We start from the raw sequence: 27,873 nt of genomic DNA, 5'->3' as shown, positions 1-27,873 counted from the left end.
TCCCTCCCTTCCTCTTTCCCTCCCTCCTTCCAATCTTTGCTTTTAACATTTTGCTCCACTCCTACCAGTGAATTCTAATCTGGTTCACACGTAAAGTATTTTGGAAGTATTTTAACTCTTCAGTATGATGGCCCTACCTGAGTTTCAAATTAACTTGCCCTATATTACCCTCTGGCAAAGAACAAACTGCCACCCTCAGCAACAAAGAAAATGAAATCCTAATCTTAGCTCATTATGATTTGTGTCATGGTATCAGCAGGATCACAATGCATTTCATTGTGGCGTGCAGGTACCATAATAACCGGTCTCCTATCGATTCACCAGATTAGTCCTTTTGAATATAAGACCATAAAACATAGGAGCAGAATTAAGCCATTCGGCCCATCGAGTCTGCTCCGCCATTCAATCATGGCTGATATGTTTCTCATCCCCATAATCTCTGATCCTCTTATTAATCAAGAACCTATCTGTCTTAAAGACACTCAATCATTTGGCCTCTGCAGCCTTCTGCGGCAAAGAGTTCCACAGATAAGGAGAAATTCTTCCTCATCGTCGTCCCTTTAGTCTGAGGCTGTGCCCTCGGGTTCTAGTTTCTTCTACTAGTGGAAACATCCTCTCCACGTCCACTCTGTCCAGGCCTCTCAGTATCCTGTAAGTTTCAATAAGATCCCCCCTCATCCTTCTAAACTCCAACGAAGACTGACCCAGAGTCCTCAACCGTTCCTCATATGACAAGCTCTTCATTTCAGAGATCATTCTTGTGAACCTCCTCTAGACCCTTTCCAAGGCCAGCACATCCTTCCTTAGATATGGGGCCCAAAAGTGCTCACAATACTTCAAATTGGCTCTGACCAGAGCCTTATACAGCCTTAGAAGTACATCCCTGCTCTTGTATTCTAGCCCTCTCGACATGAATGCTAACATTGCATTTGCCTTCCTAACTGCCGATTGAACCTGAAAGTTAGCCTTAAGACAATCTTTAACTGGGACTCCTAAGTCCCTTTGTCTTCATATTTCCAAAGTCTTTTCCCATTTAGAAAATAGTTTATGCCTCCATTCTTCCAACCAAATTGCATAACCTCACATTTTTCTACAATGTATTCCATCTGCCACTTCTTTGCCCACTCTCCTAGCCTGTCCAAATTCTTCTGCGGCCCCCGTTTCCTCAATACAATCTGTCCCTCTGCAGATCTTTGCATCATCTGCAAAATTTAGCAACAGTGCCCTCAGTTCCTTCTTCCACATCGTTAATGTATATTGTGAAAAGTTGTGGTCCCAACACCGACCCGCTGAGGCACATCACTAGTCACCGGCTGCCATCCTGAAAAAGACCGCTTTATCCCCACTCTCTGCCTTCTGCCAGTCAGCCAATCCTCTACCCATGCCAGTATTTTACCCTTAACACCATGGACCTTAACTTTTTTAACAGTCTCCTATGCGGCACCATTGTCAAAGGCCTTCTGGAAATCTAAATAGATCACGTCAACTGGTTCTCCTTTGTCTAATTTCCTTGTTACCTCCTCAAAGAACTCGAACAGATTTGTCAGACATGACCTCCCCTTGACGAAGCCGTACTGAATCAGTCCTATTTTAACGTGCACTTCCAAGTACTTCACAATCTCATCTTTAATAATGGACTCTAAAATCTTACCAATATGGTCATTACACACATTGCCCAGGTGAATGGGTGACCTTAGACACATTAGATCCAGTAATCCAATAGCACTTAAGGGCTTCTGGGAAAATGTAACAGCTCAATAGCCACAAATAGGAAAGGGTGTTAATTAAAGAAACTAAGCGAAGATTTGTCTCATCAACTACAACGCCATCCATTTTCAGTCACCCAGAAGCATTGGCAATGGTAGCCAAAATCAAGCAAAACCATTTTCAATCTCAATTTCTTAAGAGGCTATCACAAGGATAATGGTCAGCACCTCCAACAGCGTTCGTACTGGCCAGTTACAGCACCAAGAATTTGCATTCATATCACACCTTCGAGATAGGAAAACATCCTTCGGCACTTCACAATGAGGCACATGGAAAATGGACAATGAACCAAGGGAGAGGTGAGAGGAAATCACCTCCACGAGGTTCACATGAGGCAATCAAACAAAAATCAAGAAGCAAGTAGTAGACTGGATGACTAAAAGCTTGGTTAAAGCAATAGGAGCATCTTCAGGAAGGAGAGTTAGAGACGAGAGGTTTAGGGAGGGAATGCCAGGGCTCACAGCTAAATAGCTTCCATCATGGGAAGAGAAGTGAGTGGAAGATGTATGAAAGTGCAGAGTTAGAGAAATGCAAAGTTCTTGACGGGTTGTAGGACTGGAGGAGGCTATAGGGATAAAAAGGAATGAGATAATGGAGGGATTTAAATATAAGAATGAAACTGTGATTAGTAAGAGAGACTTGGGGAGGGAGGGTTGGAACATGGGCAGCAGAGTTTTGGATAAGCTTACCTTTACAGAGCCAAATAGTAAAATGTAAGTCAGATTAGTCCAGGCTTGAACTGCACACTGTTCTGTCAGACTATACATTGATTTCTGTATCTATTTCTGTTCACCATGACACAGAAAAGCCAGAGAAGCCACAAAGGCAAATGAAGAGCTATCAGGCTTATTCCGAGTACTGGAGGGTAGAGTTGTGAGAGAGGCTGGAGAAACATGGACATTTCAGCCTTAATAGGATACAGCTGATTTGAGATCACCTCGAGATATGTAGGAGGTATTATGGCAGTGGGTAGCATGAACCAGAAGCTCAAGGTTCATTCCCTCTCAAGGATTTGATGTCTAAAGAAGGTGTGTTCAAATTCTGGCCATGGGGTTGAAATCCTTCCAACACATGCCAATTGCAGGTGGTAAGAGTGACATTAAAAAAAATTCCTGTAGGAGGCCATTCAGCCCATCAGGTCTGCATCAGCCGTCTGAAAGCACCCTACCTAGGCTCACTTTCCCACCCTATTCTCCGTAACCCCATCTTAACCTGCACACCTTTGGGCGCTAAGGCGCAATTTTAGCATGGCCAATCTACATGACCTATACATCTTTGGAACATGGGAGGAAAGCAGAGCACCCAAAGGAAACCCACGCAGACACGGGGAGAATGTATAAATTCCACACAGACAATCATCCAAGGCAGTAATGGAACCCGGGTCCGTGGCACTGTGAGGCAGCAGTGCTAACCACGTGCTACCATACCACACAGTGAGAGAGATTCCTGGTCAGCCAGGTGATAAGAAAAAATTGGAGCCTCGCCCATCACCATACATAGCTCCAGACTACAATATGACTGTAAAAATGTATGTTGCTATAGTAACTTGGACTCTGCCAGATGACCGGTGTAGATCAGATTAATGTCAACAGCATGGAGTTTTATGCTTGTTCTGGCTGGGGTGGATTCGGGACCTGCCTCTTTGCCCTACCAATGCTGGAGATCACAGCCTTTGTTCAGGGAACTGAAAAAGAAGAGTTGTGGCAGATAAATGGTGCAGAATGAGTTAACCTATGAATGCTCCAAATTAAACTGTAGCAGTTGTACAAGTGAGCACAATTCAAACCAGGAGAAGGCAAAGTCAGAGCTGATAACAGGAATTTCCTCTTCACACAAGCAGTAATTAACCCTGAGAGTGGTGGAGGCAAAAATTCAGTAATTAAGAAAAATTGAGTTTGACAATGTCCCTGAATGCACGCTCCAGGAGGAGGTCACCCTGCAGCTACAGAGAGTTACAGGATAGGAAGTGGGTGACCATCTGGTAGGGTGGGAAGAGGAAAGGATTACGGGAATCCTTCCGCTGGATTCTCAAACTGGCTTTCAGTACAGTGCTGAATACTAATAAGGGTGACAACACCTCGAGGCAGGGGGAGGGCATTATACAGCACAGCCCTGTACATGGAGCAAATGACTGCATGGGGCACATAGAAAAGTGCAGAAATGCTGTGATCATAAGGCATTCTTTAGACAGGGGAATAGGCACGCCTGTCGCAACCACCACAGGTGCAGATCTTTTGGGAAGGGGAACAGCCAGAAGTTGGAACTAATGACACATGTAGGAAAAAGTTTGAGGTCCAAAAGCAGAGTTTTAGGAATTAGGGAGAGGTGGGCGAGCGCTGGGGCCAGTTCTAGCGCAGGACAGATCTGTACAAGATGGGTTGGTTACAGCTTAATCAGGCTGGGAATATCCTCCCTGCAAGGAAATTAACTAATGTTTTGGAGAAAAGGTATAAACCAATTTGGCAATTGGGTGGGAAACCAGGACAATGCATTAAAAAGGAGATAAAAGGTGTACAGAGGACTGGGAGAGAAAAACATTATTAGATTGAAGAGTAGTTCAGAAATTGGTGGGATTAGACAAGAGAGAAATGTGGGCAGATTGAGATGGGTTTGCAGTGCATGTACGTAAATGCCTGGAGTGTAGTAAATAAGATCAGTAAGCTGCAGGAAGTAGTCACATGCGGTTGTGATGTAATGGCAATAATAGAGACTTGGCTCAGAAAGAGGTGATTGGAAACTTAATATTCCTTGCTACAATGTATTCAGGAAAGATAAGGAAAGAAACAAAAGGAGGGTGTAGCAGTATGGATCACAGACACTTTTACAGCATAGAAATTGATGATGCCCTAGAGAGTTCAAAGACAGAATTTAATTGGCTAGAATTACCAATCAACTGATCAGCTGCCAGATATTTAGTATAGGACCAAATAATGGAATGCAGATAAAGACGCAAATGTGCAGGTAAATTTCAGAAAGAGAGAAGAACTTGGGGATAACGGGGAGTTTCAATGATCTGAATTGAGACTGGGAAATTAACAGTGCAAAGGTCAAAGTAGGGGAGGAATTCCTGAAATATATACAAGAGACCAGCATGTTCCAGCCCAATGAGGAAGGAAGCTGTGTTGGATCCAGTACTGGGGAATGAAATGGAACATGTTTCAGTGGAAGAGCATTTGAGAAATAGTAATCACAATATCATTAGGTTCACAGTTGCAATGGAAAAGGACGAGGAAAAATAAAAAGTGAAAACCTTTTATAAGGTTCCCCACAGTAGGCTATTGCAGAAAATACGGAGGCTGGGGATTGAGGGTGATTTAGAGATGTGGATCAGAAATTGGCTAGCTGAAAGAAGACAGAGGGTGGTGGTTGATGGGAAATGTTCAGAATGGAGTTCAGTTACAAGTGGCGTACCACAAGGATCTGTTCTGGGGCCGTTGCTGTTTGTCATTTTTATCAATGACCTAGAGGAGGGCGCAGAAGGGTGGGTGTGTAAATTTGCAGACGACACTAAAGTCGGTGGTGTTGTCGACAGTGCGGAAGGATGTAGCAGGTTACAGAGGGACATAGATAAGCTGCAGAGCTGGGCTGAGAGATGGCAAATGGAGTTTAATGTAGCGAAGTGTGAGGTGATTCACTTTGGAAGGAATAACAGGAATGCGGAATATTTGGCTAATGGTAAAGTTCTTGGAAGTGTGGATGAGCAGAGGGATCTAGGTGTCCATGTACATAGATCCCTGAAAGTTGCCACCCAGGTTGATAGGGTTGTGAAGAAGGCCTATGGAGTGTTGGCCTTTATTGGTAGAGGGACTGAGTTCCGGAGTCATGAGGTCATGTTGCAGCTGTACAAAACTCTGGTACGGCCGCATTTGGAGTATTGCGTACAGTTCTGGTCACCGCATTATAGGAAGGACGTGGAAGCTTTGGAGCGGGTGCAGAGGAGATTTACCAGGATGTTGCCTGGTATGGAGGGAAAATCTTATGAGGAAAGGCTGATGGACTTGAGGTTGTTTTCGTTAGAGAGAAGAAGGTTAAGAGGAGACTTAATAGAGGCATACAAAATGATCAGGGGGTTAGATAGGGTGGACAGTGAGAGCCTTCTCCCGCGGATGGAAATGGCTAGCACGAGGGGACATAGCTTTAAACTGAGGGGTAATAGATATAGGACAGAGGTCAGAGGTAGGTTCTTTACGCAAAGAGTGGTGAGGCCGTGGAATGCCCTTCCTGCAACAGTAGTGAACTCGCCAACATTGAGGGCATTTAAAAGTTTATTGGATAAGCATATGGATGATAATGGCATAGTGTAGGTTAGATGGCTTTTTGTTTCAGTGCAACATCGTGGGCCGAAGGGCCTGTACTGCGCTGTATCGTTCTATGTTCTATGTTCTAATTGGAAGAGGGATAATTTCAGTGAGTTCAAAGTGGATGAATTTGAATCAAACATTGGCAGATAAATCAGTAAATGAGTCATGATAGGTCTTCAAAGACGAGATAGTTTGGTATTGTCTAGACAACTACAACTTCTAGGATGACTATAGAGATCAAAATGAAAGGAAAAAGAGTGATTTAAGATACTTTTGTGCTCCGAAAACTGAAAAACTCCCAGAGACAACTGAAAAAGGAAATAAAAGATGCAAAGCAAGTAGATGAGAATAGACTAGTAGATAACATAAAAGGGAAGTTTTTTATAAACACATAAACAGTAAAAAGGTAATCAAAGAAAGGGTGGAGCTGGTTAGGGATTAAATGAGACCTTCATTTTGAGGCTGAGGTACTAACTAAGTACCTTCACTAAAGAAGAGAATGCAGTCAAAGTTGCAGTAAAGAAACAGTTAGTAGGGAAATCATCTGGGATAAAAATAGACAAAGGGAAGTAACTTAAATGGTTTGCAGTGCTCAAAGTAGAAAATCATCAATTCCGGATGGGGACATCCTCATTTCCACCTTTAAAAAAGTAAAAGTGGAACTTGAAAAGCTCTGGCTACAATCTTCCAATCCTCATTATATATGAGAGTGAAGCCAGAGAATTGGAGGACTGTAAATGTTACACACTTATTTAAAAACCGTGGCCAGTCAGGGCAACTTCCAGAGACATCAATGCAGAAGAAAATTATTTGCCACTTGGAAAATATCAGTTAATAAATTTAAACCAGCATGAATTTATTAAAGACCAGTTTAACTGACTTGATTGACATTTCTGATGGAGTGAGGGTGAATTCAGGATGGTGTGGTTGATGTCGTATGCATAAGCAAAACCCATTTGATAAAGTACCCCATAATAAAATTGTCAGAAAAATTGAAGCCTGTGGCAATAAAAGGGCAGCACTGACTATATAGCTATGAAATTAGATAAGGGGCAGAAAGCAAAGGTGAAGAGTTATTTTTCTAACTGGAGGAAAGCTTGCAGTTGTGTTCCCCAGGGATCAAAGTTGGGACCAGTGTGCTTTTGATATACACAAATGGTCTGGACTTGGGTTAACAAAAAATAATTTCAATGTTTGTGGATGACAAAAGTCAATAATGTAAACAGCGAGCAAGTTAGCAATAGACTTCAGGGAGACATAGTCAAGTAAAATAGGCAGATGCAATGTAACACAGGGAAGTTTGAAATTATTCATTTTAATAGGATTAATGGTGAGAAGTTAAAGGAAGTACACAATCAGAGACCTAGGGGTATGCATACACAAGACATAGAGAGGCAGGGCTATTAAGAAATGCATGAATATTTGTTGGCTTTACAAAGCAAATGCAAAAGCAAGGAAGTTACCCTAAGCCTTCATAAACACTGATTAGGCTCCAGCTGGGCATGCAGTCAACTTGACATACTTCAGGAAGAATGTCAAGGCTTTGGAGAGGATGCAAAGGAGATTTACTGGAGTGGCAACAGTGGTGAAAAACTTCAGTTACATGGAAAGACCAAATAAATGGGGTTATTCTCCTGAGAGAGGTTAAGAGGAGACTTGAGAGAGGTGCTTAAAATCATAGAATCTCTACAGTGCAGAAGGAGGCCATTTGGCCCATCAAGACTGCACTGACCCTCTGAAAAGGCCACCCGACCAATTCCCCATCCTATTCCTGCAACCCCACTCTAATGGGAAATTTAGCATCACCAATCCACCTAACCTGTACATCTTCGGACTGTGGGAGGAAGCCCACAGACACAGGGAGAAAGTGTAAACTCCACACAGTCACCCGAGGTCGGAATCGAATCCGGGTCCCTGACGCTGTGAGGCAGCAGTGCTAACCACTGTGCCGCCCCTTGAAGGGATTTGATAGGGATGAATAAGGAGAAAATGTTTCCAGTGGCAGAAGTGTCAATGACCAAAGGTCAGAAACTTACAGTTATTGACAGAAGAACGAGAGATGACATGAGGAAACAAAGTTGCCTGAAAGGGTAGTGTAAAAAGATTCAATGGTGACTTTCAACAGGGAACTGGATAAACATGTGAAACGGAAACAGACACTGGGCTGTGGGGTAAGAGCAGGAGACTGGGACTGATTGATAATGCTTATAAAGAACCAGTATAGGCGTGATGGGCCACATGACTTCATGCTGTGGTGTATCGTTCTATGGCACTATGACCTTTGTCTGTCTCGCATCTTGTGGTTAAAAATTGTTTTGTTGCTAAACAATGGGGAAAATGTGAAGTACCTGGAACCTTTCACATTCAGAGGAAACATCTTGGGTGGGATTCTCCCCTAACCAGCAGGGCGGGCCGTACCGGCGGCAAGAAGTGGCGTGAACCATTCCGGTGTCGGGCCGCCCGGAAGGTGCGGAATCCTCTGTACTTCCAGGGACTTGGCTAGCGCCGGCGGGGTTGGCGCCACGACAGCTGGTGCCGTAGGGCTTGGTGCCATGCCGGCCGGCGTGAGTTGCGCATTCGCGGGAGCGCCAGCATGTGCTGGCGTCATCTCGCCGCATGCGCAGGGGGGGGGTTCTTCTCCACGCCGGCCATGGCGCACTGTTACACCGGCCGGCGCGGAGGGAAAGAGTGCCCCCACAGCACAGGCCCGCCCGCGGATCGATGGGCCCCGATCGCGGGTCAGGCCACCGTGGGCCCACCCCCCGGGGCCAGATCCCCACGCGCCCCCGAGGACTCCGCAGGCCGCCAGCAGAGCCGGGTCCCGCCAGTACGGAACTGGTGTTATATATGCCGGCGGGACCCGCCAAAAAAAAGGGCGGCCACTCGGCCCACCCTGGGCCGGAGAGTCGCTGGGAGGGGCTCTACCAACGGCCCCCGAAAAACCGCCGCCGGAGAATCCGGCAGTCGGGGCGGGATTCAGGCCGTCCCCTGGCGATTCTCCGGCCCGGCGGAGGGGTCGGAGAATCCCGCCCCTTGTAGATGCCATTATATTAACAGGTAATTCGATGATCCCACTCTCCCGGTGGAAAGCCACACTCAATAGGAAAGTAAGCCGGAGAAAAGTGCTGCTGCATTGCTGACGTGTCACTCCTCAGTCATTGAATCGCTCCAGCACAGGAGTCTGCTTGACCCACTGAGTTCCACCAGCTCCCTATAGAGCAATCCAGTCACTCATATTCCCTCACTTTCAGCGCGATTCTCTGGAAACATTTCCAAGTGTGGTAGCGAGCGTGAATTGCCACGAGCATCCCAGTGGTCGGCCCAGCGAAACCGGCAACACAAACAATTCAACGTTAATTGGTCCACTTAACAGGGCCTCACTGGCTTCTCGCCACAAAAAACGCCTCGCCAGCTGATTCGCCAGGACGTCGCTCGCCAGCCCCCCGCTAACAAGGTCGAGCAGCACCTATGATGCACTTGCTCCGCCAACCCTAGCCAGCTTGCAATAATGGGACCGAGGAGATCGGCCCCACGATTTGGGGACATTGACCTGGGGAGGCTCCTGAACACGGTGGAGGCCAGGAGAGATGTCCTGTTCCCCTGGGGGTTCTGTAAGGTGAGTCACAAGGCAGTCAGTGATGTCTGGGACAAGGTGGCGGCAGCAGTTAGCTCCAACAGTATGACCAAGAGGACTGGCTAGCAGTGCAGGAAGGTCAATGACCTACACTGGGCAGCACGAGTGAGTAGGCACCAATGCCCTTAGCAACCCCCCCCCCCCGCCCCCAAGGGAGCATCCACCCCCCCCTCCCCAACTCTCCAAGTGACCCTCAGCCCTCCCTTCCCCTTCCCCCCCCAACCCCGTCTTCACAACCCCTCTTCCACCACTGAACCACACGTGTGGCTAAAGCCGTTTTCTCTGTGTCTCCTCAGGAAAAGCTCTCCCACAATCGGCGGGAGAGGGCCCAGTCTGGTGGTGGGGTGCCAGACATAAGGGGCGTCATTCTCCGACCCCCCGCCGGGTCGGAGAATGGCCGTTGGCCGCCGTGAATCCCGCCCCCGCCGAAGTCTCCGAAGGAAGAAAAGTCGGCGGGGCGTTAATGGCGCCGCTGCCGCGGAGAATGTCACGGGTCTGCGCAAGGCAGCCGATTTTCGGCCTGCCGATATTCTCCCTTCCGGATGGGCCGAAGTCCCGTCGACCTGATGACCGTTCACGTCGACGTGAATCAAACCTCCTTTTCATCGACGTGACCCGGTGCTCCAGGCTCACGCCGACCAGCGAGGAGGTGAGTGACGGCCTGGGGGGTTGGCTCTGGGCAGGAAATGGCGTGGCCGCAGACTGATTGCCTGAGGAGAGGTGTGTCTCGGCTTGTGTGTGTGTGCGGCGGGGGGGGGGGGGGGGGGGGGGGGGGGGTGGTTAGAGTAGGCTGGGCTCCGGGGGAGTGCCGGGAGGGGGTCCGTGCCGGGGTGGAGGTTGGGGGTTGTGGAGGGGGTCCGTGCCGGGGTGGAGGTTGGGGGGGGGGGTCCGTGCTGGGGTGGAGGTTGGGGGGGGGTCCGTGCCGGGGTGGAGGTTGGGGGGGGGTCCGTGCCAGGGTGGAGGTTGGGGAGGGGGTCCGTGCCGGGGTGGAGGTTGGGGAGGGGGTCCGTGCCGGGGTGGAGGTTGGGGAGGGGGTCCGTGCCGGGGTGGAGGTTGGGGGGGGTCCGTGCTGGGGTGGAGGTTGGGGGGGGTCCGTGCTGGGGTGGAGGTTGGGGGGGGGTCCGTGCTGGGGTGGAGGTTGGGGGTTGGGGAGGGGGTCCGTGCCGGGGTGGAGGTTGGGGGGGGGGTCCGTGCTGGGGTGGAGGTTGGGGGGGGGTCCGTGCTGGGGTGGAGGTTGGGGGTTGGGGAGGGGGTCCGTGCCGGGGTGGAGGTTGGGGAGGGGGTCCGTGCCGGGGTGGAGGTTGGGGAGGGGGTCCGTGCCGGGGTGGAGGTTGGGGAGGGGGTCCGTGCCGGGGTGGAGGTTGGGGAGGGGGTCCGTGCCGGGGTGGAGGTTGGGGGGGGTCCGTGCTGGGGTGGAGGTTGGGGGGGGGTCCGTGCTGGGGTGGAGGTTGGGGAGGGGGTCCGTGCCGGGGTGGAGGTTGGGGAGGGGGTCCGTGCCGGGGTGGAGGTTGGGGAGGGGGTCCGTGCCGGGGTGGAGGTTGGGGAGGGGGTCCGTGCCGGGGTGGAGGTTGGGGGGGGGGGGGGGGGTCCGTGCCGGGGTGGGTGATGGGAGGGCAAATGAGTTGGTCCACCTGGCCAGGTGCCAGCCTCCAACAGTTGGACCATGCGGTCCATGCCACCTGGCTGGGGGGAGGAGGGGATATGGGCAATGATGACATGTCGTCGTTCCCCTCCCCCCCACCAGGCCGTCATGTTTTCAGACCATCCAGCGATGTTGGCCGCCGTGGTGGCAGCCGCTCATGTCTATGTTGCCCTGGATGAGGAGGAGGAGGAGGAGGAGCGTGCCAGAGAGGCGGTGCAGGCTGCGCAGAGGGGCAGGCGGCAGCCGCCCAGGCTGGAGGGACACCTGACCGACAGGACGAGGAGGGGGAGGAGGACGTCGCGGCCCCACGGCAACGGAGGCACCCGAGGGCGCCCCGTGTGTACCGGCCCCGGCAGTCATACCAGGACCTCACGGACCGGGAATGCAGGAGGAGACTCCGGATGAGCCGGGAAACCGTGGCACACATCTGCCACCTGCTGGCACACCTGTCACCGCGTGGCACTGGCGGGGGACACCCTCTCCCCGTGTCCGTCAAGGTTACGGTGGCCCTGAACTTTTATGCAACGGGGTCATTCCAGGCACCGAGTGGGGACCTGTCCGGCATATCGCAGACATCGGTGCATCGGTGCATCGGGGCAGTGACAGATGCCCTTTATGCCATGGCGCACCGCTACATCCGCTTCCCCGTGGACCGGGCCAGCCAAGGTGCCCGGGCCGTGGGCTTCTCTGCCGTTGCCGGGTTCCCCATGGTCCAGGGCGCGATCGATGGGATGCACGTCGCCGTGCGGCCACCTGCAGATAACAGGGCCGTGTTCACTAATAGGAAGGGGACCTATTCGATGAACGTACAGGTGGTCTGCGACCACCGCATGATGATCCTGCACGTCTGCGCCCGTCACCCAGGCAGTGTACACGACTCATTTGTGTTGTCGCGGTCATCCATCCCCGGCATGTACGAGGGACGCCATCCCCGGCTGAGGGGCTGGTTGCTGGGCGACAGGGGCTACCCATTGCGATCGTGGCTGATGACGCCTATACGGAGGCCACGCAATGAGGCGGAGAACCGCTACAATGATGCCCATGTAGCGACAAGGGGAGTGATCGAGAGGTGCTTTGGCGTGCTGAAGATGCGTTTCAGGTGCCTGGACCTCTCTGGGGGCGCCCTCCAGTATCGGTCAGATAGGGTCGGCCGCATCATTGTGGTGTGCTGCGTCCTGCACAACATAGCCCAGCAGAGGGGCGATGTGCCGCAGGCAGAGGAGGGCGGAGTGGAGGAGCAGCAGGAAGAGGCCCAGTCCTCCCCAGATGAGGGGGATGGGGGCAATGGTCAGGGCAGACGGGGTAGAAACAGACGGGTGGCTGTCCACCGTTACCGGCTGGCCCAGCGGGCACGGGACAGACTGATAGACGCCCGCTTCACTGACTAGATGGGCGTGGGAATCGGGTAGTATGGCCACAGACCGCACACCATGACAACAGCCGACCACCCACACCCCCCACCCATCCACCCACCCAGCACCCTCACCCCCCTCCCCAACCCCACACACCCCACCCGCATGCACACCACCCCCCCACTCCCAATTGCCGATCCACCGGCGGCACAACGGGCCGGGCTCACCCAGTTGCGGGTGGACGCGTGTCTATCGCAGGCCATGGAGAATGATGACAACCCGCCTCCGATGAGCTCCTGGCTCTACATCGTTGGACTATGTCTGACCCATGGCCACAGTACCACCATCCACCCGGACCATCCCTGCATGCGGCTGTGACACTGCAGCGCACGGTCCCGTCCTCTGCCCGGGGGATGTTGATGGCGGCCCAGGGGGAAGGGGGCAGACTCACCTGGGGCTGAGGTAAGACCACCCCTCACACACACACTTGCGCTCAACGTACATGACACACCCGCACACTTTGGACAGAGCACAAAGGCAGCTTCGGTAGGTGTAACAATGACTTTAATAACCAAAGGAGTTCATGCACGTGCCCTAGCGCCTAAAACTCATCTGTGCCCTGCACCCGTGCCAACTTACTCAGTGTCTAATTGTTTGGCCTTACGGGCCCTTTGACTACGTCTACGTGGTTCCCCAGACGGTACAGCAGAACTGGAGGTGGACTCCTGTGATTCCTGCCCTCTGACACTGGATCCCTTTGGCGGCCGTTTCCTGGGGCGTCCTGGCCTAGATGGGCCAGGCTGCGGCCCGGGCGACTGGGATGGCGAGCTGCCAGCCTGTCCTGCCCGTTGCCCACCCGATGCACCTGGGACGGAAGGGGGGGAGTCCGAGGTGTCGCGGTGTACCGGGACCTCCCCTACAGAGGGAGCCGGGACGGACCACACCACCTCCTCCTCCCTCGGGGTGCCCGATGGCCCCCAGGCCTCTACATGGGTGGGGGATGCGAACGGACTGGCCATCCGACGCGCCCCCGACATCTGGCGCTGCCAGTCCTGGAGGCCCGTGCTGGTATCGACAGGGGTCTGCAGGTTTGCAGCCATGGAGCCCAGGGGGTTGTCGAACCCTGTCTGCGACAGTGCGACGCCAGCTCGCACATGGCCACTGGCGCCGATGCCCTCAGCGATGGCCTGCTGAGACTGGGCCATGGCCTGCAGAGACTGGGCCATGGCCTGCAGAGACTGGGCCATGGCCTGCAGAGACTGGGCTATGGCCTGCTGAGACTGGGCCATGGCCTGCTGAGACTGGGCTATGGCGTTGAGCGCCTCTGCCATCTGGCGCTGGCACTGGCTCATGGCCTCCTGTGAGAGGGCAGCCATTTCCTGGGCCACAGACGCCGCCTGCACGGAAGGCCCCAGGCCTCGCAAACCGTTCCCCATGTCTGACACCGTCGCACCCATTGCCTCCAGCGCGGACGCCACCCGTGCGGTGTCAGCCTGGGTGGCACGCCTCCACCTGCGACCGCAGCCGCCGCAAGCCACCCGTCACCCTATTCGCTCGTCTCCGTGTCGGTGGTTGCATCGGATCTATGTGTGGGTGTGGTAACTGCAGGAACCCGGGATCCATCTGGGCGGCAGATGTTCGCTTGGCCTGGGCTGCCCTCCGACCGCCCGGTCCCTCTGCTGCTCCTACCTCCACCTGCTGTACCGGGACGGCTGTGTTGTGCGCACCAGTGAGTGTACCAGACGCCTCATCACTAAAGTGCCCAACCGTGGTGAGTGTTTCTGCGATGGTGGAGGGTGTTGGTGACAGCAGTGGCGTTGTGTCGTGCTCTTCGTCCCACTCTGAGTCCATGGCACTTTGGGGTGGGGGTTCGTCTCCACCCATCCACTCTGAGTCACTGTCCGATATTTCGTCTTCCCGGGTAGGGGTGTCCCGGGTAGTGGTGTCCCGGGTAGTGGTGTCCCGGGTAGGGGTGTCCCGGGTAGTGGTGTCCCGGGTAGGGGTGTCCTGGATAGTGGTGTCCTGGGTAGTGGTGTCCTGGCTCGGATGTGACGGGGGCCTGTGGCTGCCCCCCTCATCGCTGGGTGGTCGCTCCCGCACGTGACGGGGGTGTCGTCTCCCTGTTGCTCCAGGTCTCTCCGTCTCCCGTGGTCTCCGAGGGGCATCCTGCGGGCGTCGCATGCTGGAGGGTTCGGGTCTCTCCGTCTCCCGTGGTCTCCGAGGGGCATCCTGCGGGCGTCGCATGCTGGAGGGTTCGGGTCTCTCCGTCTCCCGTGGTCTCCGGGGGGCATCCTGCGGGCGTCGCATGCTGGAGGGTTCGGGTCTCTCCGTCTCCCGTGGTCTCCGAGGGGCATCCTGCGGGCGTCGCATGCTGGAGGGTTCGGGTCTCTCCGTCTCCCGTGGTCTCCGAGGGGCATCCTGCGGGCGTCGCATGCTGGAGGGTTCGGGTCTCTCCGTCTCCCGTGGTCTCCGAGGGGCATCCTGCGGGCGTCGCATGCTGGAGGGTTCGGGTCTCTCCGTCTCCCGTGGTCTCCGAGGGGCATCCTGCGGGCGTCGCATGCTGGAGGGTTCGGGTCTCTCCGTCTCCCGTGGTCTCCGAGGGGCATCCTGCGGGCGTCGCATGCTGGAGGGTGCGGGTCTCTCCGTCTCCCGTGGTCTCCGAGGGGCATCCTGCGGGCGGTCTGCATCTGCGGGGATGGGTGCCTGGACGTTTGGTCCTGCGATACACAATGAAGCATGCATGGTTAGACATCAGGCAGTGATCAGGTGATACGGGAGAGGGGGATATAGGGGAGGGGGGATATGGGGACGGGCTGTTGGTGGCTCACTTGCTCGTGGGGCCCCGACCTCTGCATCAGCAACCTCCCGGTCCTCAGGTCCGCCAGCCAGTTCCAGGGCCCTTTCCTCGTGTACAGTCAGTGGCCTCTCATCAGCGGGCCCTCCTCCAGTCCTCACATGCTCCCTATTGTTGTGTGCGCGCTTCTCCTGGGGGGGGGGGTGGTGGCAGGGGTAAAAGGCAACAGTGTTAGGCAGGTATATGAATGCACGCCATCGGTTGCGCGTGCATTGCAGAGGTTAAGGTTAGGGCTGGATTCACTTGGGGATATGGGGGATATGGGGGAGGGGGGGATATGGGGGAGGGGGGGATATGGGGGATATGGGGGAGGGGGGATATGGGGAGGGGGAATATGGGGGATATGGTGGAGGGGGGGATATGGGGGATATGGGGGAGGAGGGATATGGGGGATATGGGGGAGGGGGGATATGGGGGAGGGGGATATGGGGGAGGGGGGATATGGGGGATATGGGGGAGGGGGGATATGGGGGAGGGGGGATATGGGGGAGGGGGGGATATGGGGAATATGGGGGAGGGGGGATATGGGGGATATGGGGGAGGGGGGATATGGGGGAGGGGGGAATATGGGGGATATGGGGGAGGGGGGATATGGGGGATATGGGGGAGGGGGGGATATGGGGGAGGGGGGATATGGGGGATATGGGGAGGGGGGATATGGGGGAGGGGGAATATGGGGGATATGGGGGAGGGGGGATATGGGGGATATGGGGGATATGGGGGAGGGGGGGATATGGGGGAGGGGGGATATGGGGGAGGGGAATATGGGGGATATGGGGGAGGGGGGATATGGGGGAGGGGGGATATGGGGGATATGGGGGAGGGGGGGATATGGGGAGGGGGGATATGGGGGATATGGGGGAGGGGGGATATGGGGGAGGGGGGGATATGGGGGAGGGGGGGATATGGGGGAGGGGGGATATGGGGGAGGGGGGGGATATGGGGAGGGGGGATATGGGGGAGGGGGGGATTTGGGGGAGAGGGGATATGGGGGATATGGGGGACGCTCACCCTGCCTGCTCTGACGAGGTCGTTCACCTTCTTGTGGCACTGGGTGCCTGTCCGTGGTGTTAGGGCCACAGCGGTGACGGCCTCTGCCACCTCCCTCCACAGACGCCGGCTGTGGCGTGGGGCAACTCTGCGGCCGTGCCCGGGATACAGGGCGTCCCTCCTCTGCTCCACCGCATCCAGGAGCGCCTCCACATCGCGTGACTCGAACCTCGGGGCTGAGCGACGGCCAGCCATCAAGTCGGGTGTTGCGGTCGGCTGTTCCGGTCGGGTGGGGGGGAGCTGCGCAGCCTTATGAGCCGTCACGCCGTGCAGCGCGTATGACGCTGCACGGCGTGAACCACTGCGCAAGCGCGGATCCCGTTACGTCGCTGCTAGCCCATTTCGGGCCGCAGACTATCGGCCCATTTTTATGACGTGACGCAAGTGGGATTTGCGCCGTTTTTTGCGCTGATCGGCGGAGTTTCCGCCGATAACGGAGAATTTCGCCCAAGAATCCTCACCTCCTTCGAGGAGCAGGCCCTGGAGGTGACTGGTGTGGCTGAGGACACACGGAGGCTGGTGGACGCCGCACAGGACAGGAACAAGCAGGCTCCACCCGGGGTACCTGTCAAACATGAGTAATGATTGTCTTACTGACTGACCCATCCCTCCCGCTGACCACCTGTCCATTCTACCGCAGATCTTCCAGCCGACGGAGACGGCCCATCCCTGGTGGCCCCCTCTCCAGACTGAGGACAGCACCTCAGAGGAGAGCTCCGAGGATGCCACTGTGGTCCCGGCACAACTGTCATCCCCACCCTCCACCTGCGGAGATACACACACCTCTGTGGGAAATGTTAGTGGTCAGGCCTCTGGGGCACAATCTGGTGAGCACCACACTGCTGCTGATGTACATCTGGTGGAGGCAGGAACGCCCAGGCAAGACAGCAGTCAGCTGGGTCCCAGCCTGTGGCTGAGCCTCTGGAAGTGGGTTACCCGGTGCTGATGGAGACCATAGGGAGCAGCTGGGACGTTCAGAGGGAGATGTCAGCATCACTCCAGCAGGTCCATAGCCGCTTGGAGGAGTCCCAGAGGCTACGGGCGCAGGAATTGGCGCCGGCAATGAGTGGCACTGAGGCTAACACTGCTGGGTGGCCATCACAGTGGAGAGCCTGGTGCACAACGTCAGCACCATTAGTGAAGGTGTCCAAGGCATCATGCAGTGAGTGACGGCCATGGTTGAGGGTCTCAACAGAATGTCCAAATCGCTGGGGGATGTCACCGAGCACCAGGCCGACATTGATGAGGTTCTGCGGGACATAGCCCGCTCACAGATGGGCATTGCCGAGGCACTGTTGAGCTTGTTTCAGTCTCAGGTGGGCATTGCCGAGGCCCTGCGGAGCTTGTTCCTGTCTCAGGTGGGCATGGCCGAGGCCCTGCGGAGCTTGTTCCTGTCTCAGGTGGGCATGGCCGAGGCCCTGCGGAGCTTGTTCCTGTCTCAGGTGGGCATGGCCAAGGCCCTGCGGAGCTTGTTCCTGTCTCAGATGGGCATTGCCGAGGCACTGTTGAGCTTGTTTCAGTCTCAGGTGGGCATGGCCAAGGCCCTGCGGAGCTTGTTCCTGTCTCAGGTGGGCATGGCCAAGGCCCTGCGGAGCTTGTTCCTGTCTCAGGTGGGCATTGCCGAGGCCCTGCGGAGCTTGTTCCAGTCTCAGGTGGACATGGCCAAGGCCCTGCAGAGCATGTCCCAGTCTCAGGTGGGCATGGCCAAGGCCCTGCGGAGCTTGTTCCTGTCTCAGGTGGGCATGGCCGAGGCCCTGCGGAGCTTGTTCCAGTCTCAGGTGGACATGGCCGAGGCCCTGCAGAGCATGTCCCAGTCTCAGGTGGGCATGGCCAAGGCCCTGCGGAGCTTGTTCCAGTCTCAGGTGGGCATGGCCGAGGCCCTGCGGAGCTTGGTCCAGTCTCAGGTGGGCATGGCCGAGGCCCTGCGGAGCTTGTTCCTGTCTCAGGTGGACATGGCCGAGTCGCTGCGGAGCTTGGTCCAGTCTCAGGTGGGCATTGCCGAGGCCCTGCGGAGCTTGTTCCAGTCTCAGGTGGACATGGCCGAGGCCCTGCGGAGCTTGTTCCAGTCTCAGGTGGGCATTGCCGAGGCCCTGCGGAGCTTGTTCCAGTCTCAGGTGGACATGGCCGAGGCCCTGCGGAGCTTGTTCCAGTCTCAGGTGGGCATTGCTGAGGCCCTGCGGAGCTTGGTCCAGTCTCAGGTGGGCATTGCCGAGGCGCTGCTGAGCTTGTTCCAGTCTCAGGTGGGCATTGCTGAGGCCCTGCGGAGCTTGGTCCAGTCTCAGGTGGGCATTGCCGAGGCGCTGCTGAGCTTGTTCCAGTCTCAGGTGGGCATGGCCGAGGCCCTGCGGAGCTTGTTCCAGTCTCAGGTGGGCATGGCCGAGTCGCTGCGGAGCTTGTTCCAGTCTCAGGTGGACATGGCCGAGGCCCTGCGGAGCTTGTTCCAGTCTCAGGTGGACATGGCCGAGGCCCTGCGGAGCTTGTTCCTGTCTCAGGTGGGCATGGCCGAGGCCCTGCGGAGCTTGTTCCAGTCTCAGGTGGGAATGGCCGAGGCCCTGCAGAGCTTGTTCCAGTCTCAGGTGGGAATGGCCGAGGCCCTGCGGAGCTTGTTCCAGTCTCAGGTGGACATGGCCGAGGCCCTGCAGAGCTTGTTTCAGTCTCAGGTGGGCATGGCCGAGTCGCTGCGGAGCTTGTTCCTGTCTCAGGTGGGCATGGCCGAGGCCCTGCGGAGCTTGTTCCTGTCTCAGGTGGGCATGGCCGAGGCCCTGCAGAGCTTGTTCCAGTCTCAGGTGGGAATGGCCGAGGCCCTGCAGAGCTTGTTCCAGTCTCAGGTGGGAATGGCCGAGGCCCTGCGGAGCTTGTTCCAGTCTCAGGTGGGCATGGCCGAGGCCCTGCGGAGCTTGTTCCAGTCTCAGGTGGACATGGCCGAGGCCCTGCAGAGCATGTCCCAGTCTCAGGTGGGCATGGCCAAGGCCCTGCGGAGCTTGTTCCAGTCTCAGGTGGGCATGGCCGAGGCCCTGCGGAGCTTGTTCCTGTCTCAGGTGGGCATTGCTGAGGCCCTGCAGAGCATGTCCCAGTCTCAGGTGGGCATGGCCGAGGCCCTGCGGAGCTTGGTCCAGTCTCAGGTGGGCATTGCCGAGGCGCTGCTGAGCTTGTTCCAGTCTCAGGTGGGCATGGCCGAGGCCCTGCGGAGCTTGTTCCAGTCTCAGGTGGACATGGCCGAGGCCCTGCGGAGCTTGTTCCAGTCTCAGGTGGGCATGGCCGAGTCGCTGCGGAGCTTGTTCCAGTCTCAGGTGGACATGGCCGAGGCCCTGCGGAGCTTGTTCCAGTCTCAGGTGGACATGGCCGAGGCCCTGCGGAGCTTGTTCCTGTCTCAGGTGGGCATGGCCGAGGCCCTGCAGAGCATGTCCCAGTCACTGAGGAGCATCCCTGAGGGCGTCGAAACATGGTGCGGATCATGGGAAACCGCCAGAGCTTGCAGAGTCAGATGATGCAAGGAAAGCCAGGGTTCGAACCAGCTGCCCCTGTTCCAAAGGTGAACCCCAGGGCCCTATGGACACTGATCGGGAAGAGATGCCGCCAACAAGTGAGCTGGGGCCCTCCGGTCCCAGACCACCCAGAGGACGCCCGCCGGGGCATCGAAGGCCATGGGACAAGGTAAGCAGCTGACTATCTCTACCTCTGATGTGCATCCTGGGGAAACACCAAGATGTAGTGGTAGAGCGAGGGGGGCCATGCAGGTTTGAGGATCACTGAGGGCACCGGAGTAAAGGAAGGGGGTGGGGGGGCTAGGTAGGGGCGAAATTGGGAGTGGGGTATTGTACAGCACATTAAGCAATATATTGTACAACCAGTATGATGCCTCTGTCACTTTCTTCCACAATGCGGGCTGACCCCTGGACCTTTTGCCCAGCTCTTCAGGCATCCCCTCCCACCGTGTGTGGCACTCACCCACCCTCCGGCCATGGACATGTCCCCGAAGTTGTGTCCCATCCCCTGGGTTTTCGGATGTTGGCTGCTGCAGTGTTCAGGCACGGTCTCCATGCATCAAGGTGTGATTGGGATGTTAGGCAATGACTCCCACATGGCCCGCTCATCCACAGGAATCCAGTTGTCATGTGTCAAATGCTCACTTAACCACGTTTGCCAATTCCCTATTAGTGCCAGAGGCCTCAGCAGTCGGTGGGGGTTATGGGTGATCGATGGGGCAGTCGGGCAGGGACAAGGGTTTCCCATGGAATGGGGTTGGGATCCAGGGGTTGGCATGGTAGTGCCGCGAGCGATTGCCTCCTGGTTGCCTCCCCCACACCCCTATGGCGACCCACCCCTGCAGAGGGTCCCCCAATCCCTGCCGAGCACTGGGGTGGCAATTCCAGCACCCCCGGGCACTTTGCCTGCGAACAAAGATGGCTACTCACCTACTCGGCTCCACACAGGTCTTCTTCCAGCTTTGCGTTTTTAAATAGGAGTACTAATCGGTGTTAACATGAACACTTGCTGGGGAATCTGCTGAATGACAGGAGGCCATTGGATATGGGGTCACTGTCGTTGATTGTATGGAAATTGGGCGGGTATGATAATTGGTTTCTCGTCACACTACGGCGAGATCCCGATTTTGCCTGTGGGAGCGGGCCAGTTGTATCACAAACTATGTGGCGCCCGGCGCGGATCTTGTTTTTGGCCTCTCCCGCTGTTCACCGGCCTTCGTTTTGCTTGTGCAAGAGCGCAATGAGGCTGGATAATTGCGCCCTTTATCTCATAGCCCTGCAATGAGTGTAGTTGCCCCACTGGAAGAGAGTGATCAAAGCATCACTCTAATTGTTCGTACATCTGAAGATGACGTCCTTCCTCATTTGTGCCTAACTTGTGAGGTTGATTTGTTGCTATTTGCTCAGTGGGAAAGGCTATTGATTCCACCTGAGGTTTAACCACTATCAAAAATGCTGCCGCCCCCCACTTCAAAGTCAAGTTGCTGCTGCAACTTCTGCTCAAAATTGCGCACATTACCAAGATGCTGAATTGTTCCAGTAACACAGAGTCGATACAATTCATGAAAACAACCACAAAAGGATAGTCTCATAAGCCAATTCCTGGCAAATTCCTGAATTGCAAACTTACAAAAGCATCTCTAAGCATTGAAAACCAATGCTGTGCCACTCTATTTCCGGCACTTTCACCATTCATGAAGCAAATATGTAGAAGATCCTCACTAGCAAAAGCATTCATATGAAATTTATTCAAAAAACACAATTGTGCATGAAATAGATTCAGTCATTTTCCAATCCAGTGCCATGGCCACATAAAACATGCATCACCCAAGTGCAAAATGTAACTTTGAAGTCAACATTTGTCCTTTATTGAACTGAGAAGAGGCTTTTCACAATAACAGCAATCTTCAATCAACCCTTGTTAAAGACACAAGCACTAATTGTTGAAATTATAGCTTTTTGTGGCAGCCATTTTTCATTAATCTGAACTGTAAATTAGAGAGTTGAGGGACATATTTTGTTGGAGCACTGAGTACACACAAACAGAAATCCTTCAATTTAGTGGTTTTATGCAGCAGAAAATTTTCAATAAGTGCTCGGCTACAACTTTATTCCTACAAGCCAATGGGCACATCATTGGAAGAGTCTCAACTTCTTGTATGATCATATATTATTTTCCACTGGACATAGTTGGCATCCCTTCCTCTAAATGATAAACTGTGAGAAAGCTGGGTATAGAGCCATGTAGATCAGGAAGCTGAAGCAGTCAACTTGGATTACAGTAGTGATGGTGGAAAGTACTTCCAATTTTCCTCAGCAGCTAATGTTTATAGAACATTTACAGCATGATGAGGGGACTATTTGGCCCACCATTCACTTGCCAACTCTTTGTCAGAGCAATCCAAAATTCACCTCACCCAAACTTCTGAAACCGGCAGGAAATGGCAGCTTGGTGAAAGGGATATGTCAGGCACTGGAGATCTTCAGGCTTCAAAGGAAAAATCCTCTGCAATTAAGTAAATGTTTGAACGGGAATTCAAGTAAACTGCTTGGAGGGAGAAGTCCAAGGCAGCATCATCCAGGACACGCGACAACGCAGAATCGCCGAGCAGAAACTTATAGCCAAGTTCCGCACACATGAGTGCGGCCTCAACCAGGACCTGGGATTCATGTCGCATTACATTCATCCCCCACCATCTGGCCTGTGAAATCCTACCAACTGTCCTGGCTTGACACAATTCACACCTCTTTAACCTGGGGTTACCCCATCTCTGGATCTGTAAAGATTTAATCACCTGCTAATGGTCACATTCCAAGCATTGTTTGGCATCTTTGAATTTGTCTATATATGTTTCTGGAACATACCTCTTCATTCACCTGAGGAAGGAGCAGCGCTCCGAAAGCTAGTGACATCGAAACAAACCTGTTGGACTTTAACCTGGTGTTGTAAGGTTTAACATTAGTCAGATCACAATGACATCTTGAGAGTCCAATCAGCATATTTCAAGGCTTCTGGTGAATTGTCCCTCTCGCCTGCTCTGAAGAACAGGTTAAAATCGCAACCCATGGAAATACAACAGGATCACAGTGGGTAGGATCCACAGGCAATTTTAACTGCCTCTCGCCCCCCCCCCCTCCCCCCGCAGCCTACCCACCACCGTGCTTGACATGTGGACAGAGTACAAATTAGTCCTTTGATCTCATTACAAGGCCGCAATTCTTAATGCTGATGGAAGGTCCTTTTTACAGGACTCAGTAAAGCAGAAAATAGTTTAAAGCAACAAAGTATTTGCAGATGGAAAATAATGAAGTGAATTATGATCATAGTTAGTGCTACTATGAGCAAAAATCTGCTGGTGATTGGGAATTCTAAAAATCTCTGAAATTTGATGTTATTACTCTTCCTGCAATCCGCAGAAACAAAAAAGGTATAGGCGACTGATCCCTGGTGAGAAGTGGTTGTATCTTTTTGACTGAAGTATCTGGGATGTGGAGGACACTAAGCAAGGGTCCATTTATTGCCCACCCCTTGGTGCAGTGGGTTTACAAGGGCTAGAGAGAGAACATCTCTCTCTCAGCTTTGCTAGAAGAAAAGCCATACCATAGAGCGATGATTAAGAGAACAAGTGAAGAGAAGTTTCCAAGATGTCTGAGATTAAAGGTACCACAACAGGGAACTGTTCAGTAAAGTCACGGAGAGTAGAAAAGGCATTTTAACATGAGAGGTGATAAAGTGATTTTCAGGTTTGTGAGTTGAAAAAACTATGCACTTGGTGGCGGGATCTGTAGTTTGTGTAAAAGCAGTTAAAACAAAGGAAACCTAAAAGGCTGTGAATTCATTGTTAAAAATGGAGCAGGAGCTTTGTTTAAAAATGTAATTTGTAAAACCTGTACTGGATTTTTGAATGCAAACTGCTAAGGCAAAGCATTATTATGAGACAATTTTAAAGTCTGTCTTTGGGAGTGGAGTTTGGACACTCTCATGTGATCATCATCTGGGTGAATTCAGAGGAGAAATCCAGACACTAACCTGGGTTCAGAACGGAGTGTGGGTATTTGACCAATCATCTTGCGTGCTTCAAAATGACTTTTTGTGTGAATGAGATCATTGTAGTTTAAGATGTACTTTGTAATCCATGTGTATATATTTGTGTGCATTTGTTAAATTAAATAAAGAGGTATTGTATAATAATCCAATTTTTCATGTTTAATAAATGTGTTTTTCTTGTTAAATCTAATTAATGGTCCTGTGACTCTGTTCCTCCATGTTTTATAAAAAGAAAAGTAAGTTTTACAGCGGAATTCTCCGTCGGCAGGATTCTCCTGTCCGCCGGCAGCGTTCAATTCTGGGATCTTCCCGGCCAGTTATAACATTTACTAGGATCAAACTGTGATCATTATCTACTTACCGATAATTATTATGGTTCATCAATTTGTAGGTACATGTGGGAACCTTTGATTTTCCCTCTGCCAATCTAGTGACTGATGCTGGTAAAAATGCAATTCTGCTGCTACTGCTAACCCACACTACCTTAAGGTGCTGTTTTCAGCTGTTGTCTGTGACCGTAGTCTGGCCAATGTAGCAGAGTGTTAGTGCCACACTACATGATGCAAGATATCTCATTGGGAAGGCAAGACTCTTTCTTTACACTGGGCAGTCTTTGCATATATCAATATTATCATGGGCAGCCTTCTGTGACAGGCAGGTAGATCAGAAGATCAAGGAATTACTTCCCCATTTTGGTTCCCATATCACCTGGTACAGGCGCAGTCTTGTAGCCATGTAGTCTCAATCAACTTGGTTCATGGTGGTATTGCCAAATCACTATGGAACACACCTAAATGCAATGGAAGTAATATTCCTTCCATCAAACACATCATCAGTGATCCAGCTAATGGAAACTGGAATGATTTATTTATGTTACGAAACAGCACTATAAGAAATGTTGGTATGTAAAATGCTGTGATGTCATTTGCAGCAGATGTTCTGCACGACATTCATATCAAGTTTCACTGTGTGAGGAGCTGAAAGCAGAATCCTTTGCCAACTTATTCTGGCATGGTGAATTCTTCCCACGAGCAGAGAGAGCAACTTCATCTGATACAGCCAAGAGTCCAGAAAGGGACCAACAGCCATGAACCGCTTTCAGAAAATATGTTCTCTCACGCAGCTGTCATGGACATAAACTGTGAGTCCACTGTCATCATCAACAACTTGCATATAGAACACCTTTAGCGTAGACATTCCAAGGTGCTTTACAGGAGCATAATTAGTCCAAAATTGAAACCAAACGAAAGGTGGTATTAGACAGGTGACTAAATAATTGGTCAAAGAGGTAGGTTTTAAGGGGTGTTTTAAAGGTAAAGTGGCAAGATATAGAGAGGGAACCCCACGGCTCAGGGCCTACACAGGTGAAAGCATGATCACCAACTGTGGGACAAAGGAAGTGGGGGATTCACAGTTACCCTATCCTTGATTCTAGACTCCAACAATTTCCCCACCACAGATGTTAGGCTAACTGGTCTGTAATTCCCTGGTTAAAAAGTGGAGTCACATGAGCAATTTTCCAATTCGGAAGGACGACACCTGAATCTAGGGAAGTCAGAAAGATTACAGTTAAGGCATTTGCAATGTGCTCCACTACTTCCTTAACAACCTGAGATGGAAACCATCAGGTCCTGAGGATTTGTCACTCTTTAGTTCCATTAATTTACTCATTTTTGAAGTTTTACATTCATTTTATTAAGTCCCTGTCCCCAATTCACTATTACTCTTCTTGGGTCTTGGGGCAAGCAATCCTCCTTTTCATAGAATTTACAATGGAGAAAGAGGCCATTCGGCCCATCAAATCTACACCGGCCCTTGGAAAGAGCACCCTACTAAAGCCCACGCCTCCACCCCATCCCCGTAGCCCAGTAACCCCACCTAACCTTTTGGTCACAAAGGGGCAATTTAGCATGGCCAATCCACCTAACCTGCACATGTTTGGACTGTAGGAGGAAACCAGAGCACCCGGAGGAAACCCACAGGGAGAAAGTGAAAACTCCACACAGTCACCTGAGGCCGGAATTGAACCTGGGTCCCTGGAGCTGTGCCGGCGTCGGGGCGGCCTGGCCTGTTTGCGGGGATTCTCCGGCCTGGCGCGGGGCTGGGCGAAATCCGCCCAGCTTGTCTGCAATACCCTGGTTGCCTTAAGAGGTCTGTGAAATAAACCTCTCCTGGGTAATGTTGATAAACAACCATCTCCATCTAATTACAAGTACACCAGCGGCCAGGTTTAAACCTGCACGCTATATTTTATTATTTCTATGGTGATCCATTGGCACCTAGCCATCCTTTCAAATAAGTATCACCATCACAGCTCAAACATATCCCGAAGCGGATCGTTTGGTGAATGCACTTCAATACTTGTGCACAACAAATGTGTTTTCCCAGGTTAAGAGGGAATGCTGGTGGCTGCAGTTGCGGCAAGTTCTAAAATGTTGGTAGGATTCCAGGCGCTCGAGTTACATTTCTCTATTCTAGCTGGCCCCGGTTAATGCAAACGGGGCGGGGCGGGGGCGACAGGTGAGACGCTGCAGTCAGTCGCCCTGAACTCTGCAGCGCGCGCCAGCCTCTCTGTTTTTGCTGCAAACAGAAGCGCATCACCTGCCTCCCTCAGGTGAGCTTCCCAGCCATGCGCCCAACAAAGGTTTCCCGCGGAACCAAATGTGTTTTCCCCCAAAAAAAGAGGAATGCCATCTGCTCTCGTTGCGACGCGGGCAAGAGTAGCTTTTAAAAGTGTGGAGTTTGCCCGTCCCGTCCCGACCACCACAGAGAGCGTTAATAACAAGTCTTTGTTCCCCAAACATGGCGCCAAACACTGTGCAGCACACCACGCTGAATCTCCAAAACAATAACAATGGGACAGCTTCCACCACCAGTAGCAGCTTACCCAGACAAAGAGGAAAACAAATCCTCCGCGGTGCCGGAAAGTATCCACATTACAAGAACATTTAGGAATATTTCACTGCTGGTGTAATTGTAAGCAATTACATTTTATGATTAATGAATTGCGCGCACACACATAAAACAAGTACATGCAATTTCTCCAGTTATTTGTAAAGCTAATTTCTCACCGACCTGGCTTGCATTTCTTCAACTAAGCAGTGTGCAACCATCTCTATCCATTGAACGTGTGTTATATAGTGCTCGGGGCTTTTATGTTTAAAAGCGGCTGGCGGGAAGCAAGTTCAACTCCTCTTCCAGTATGTGTAATTGGAACGGCAGTGAGAGAGAGAGAGAGAGGGGGGGGAGAGGAGAGGAAGGGGGGGGGGGGGGGGGGGAGGGTGTGGACAGAGGAAATGTAGCTATTCAATAGGCAGGAAGCAGGGTAATGAAAGCAGAGCAGAAACACAGTCAGTGCCTTATTGTGAATATAAGGGAACGGAGAAGGACTGTTCTACGAGAATGAAAATAGTGAGCGCGATGTGTCTCTGGTGCAGAAATATGTAACTCTTGAGTGTAAGTCGTATTCTGTGCAGTCACCATGATCCAGCTGGTGAAAACATACATAAACTGTCTTCATAAAGTGCCTTAAGACAGATAATGTTGTAAATAGTTAGCAGGTCAGGCAGCATCTGTCCAGACTGAGTTTGATAACGAAGATCTGTCATCAGAACTTTTTTTTAAACGGAGGGATGAGGAACAGTGTCCTGTGCCGAAACGTCTGGGAATTTTGAAACTGGATGAGTATTTTTCCACATGGTTTTCCACAAAGAATGGGCGGGATTCTCCATGCCGCGCCA

The 27,873-nt window shown here is 52.8% G+C and overlaps 1 protein-coding gene across 4 annotated transcripts in view; it reads right to left on the bottom strand.

Moving 5' to 3' along the window:
• The window catches only part of LOC140389878 (uncharacterized), a 148,980-nt gene extending 121,606 nt beyond the window's left edge, over positions 1 to 27,374 (bottom strand). For all 4 annotated transcript variants that reach the window (XM_072474476.1, XM_072474479.1, XM_072474480.1 and 1 more), the window contains exon 1: positions 27,209 to 27,374. In XM_072474476.1, the coding sequence (XP_072330577.1) occupies positions 27,209 to 27,246 (38 nt within the window). In that variant the 5' untranslated portion in view covers positions 27,247 to 27,374. The remainder of the gene's footprint in view (positions 1 to 27,208) is intronic.
• Positions 27,375 to 27,873: the final 499 nt, after the last annotated feature.

Source organism: Scyliorhinus torazame, chromosome 14 (genome assembly GCF_047496885.1).
Source record: "Scyliorhinus torazame isolate Kashiwa2021f chromosome 14, sScyTor2.1, whole genome shotgun sequence".
NCBI classification, from domain to species: domain Eukaryota; kingdom Metazoa; phylum Chordata; class Chondrichthyes; order Carcharhiniformes; family Scyliorhinidae; genus Scyliorhinus; species Scyliorhinus torazame.
This window is presented reverse-complemented; position numbering and strand designations above follow the sequence as displayed.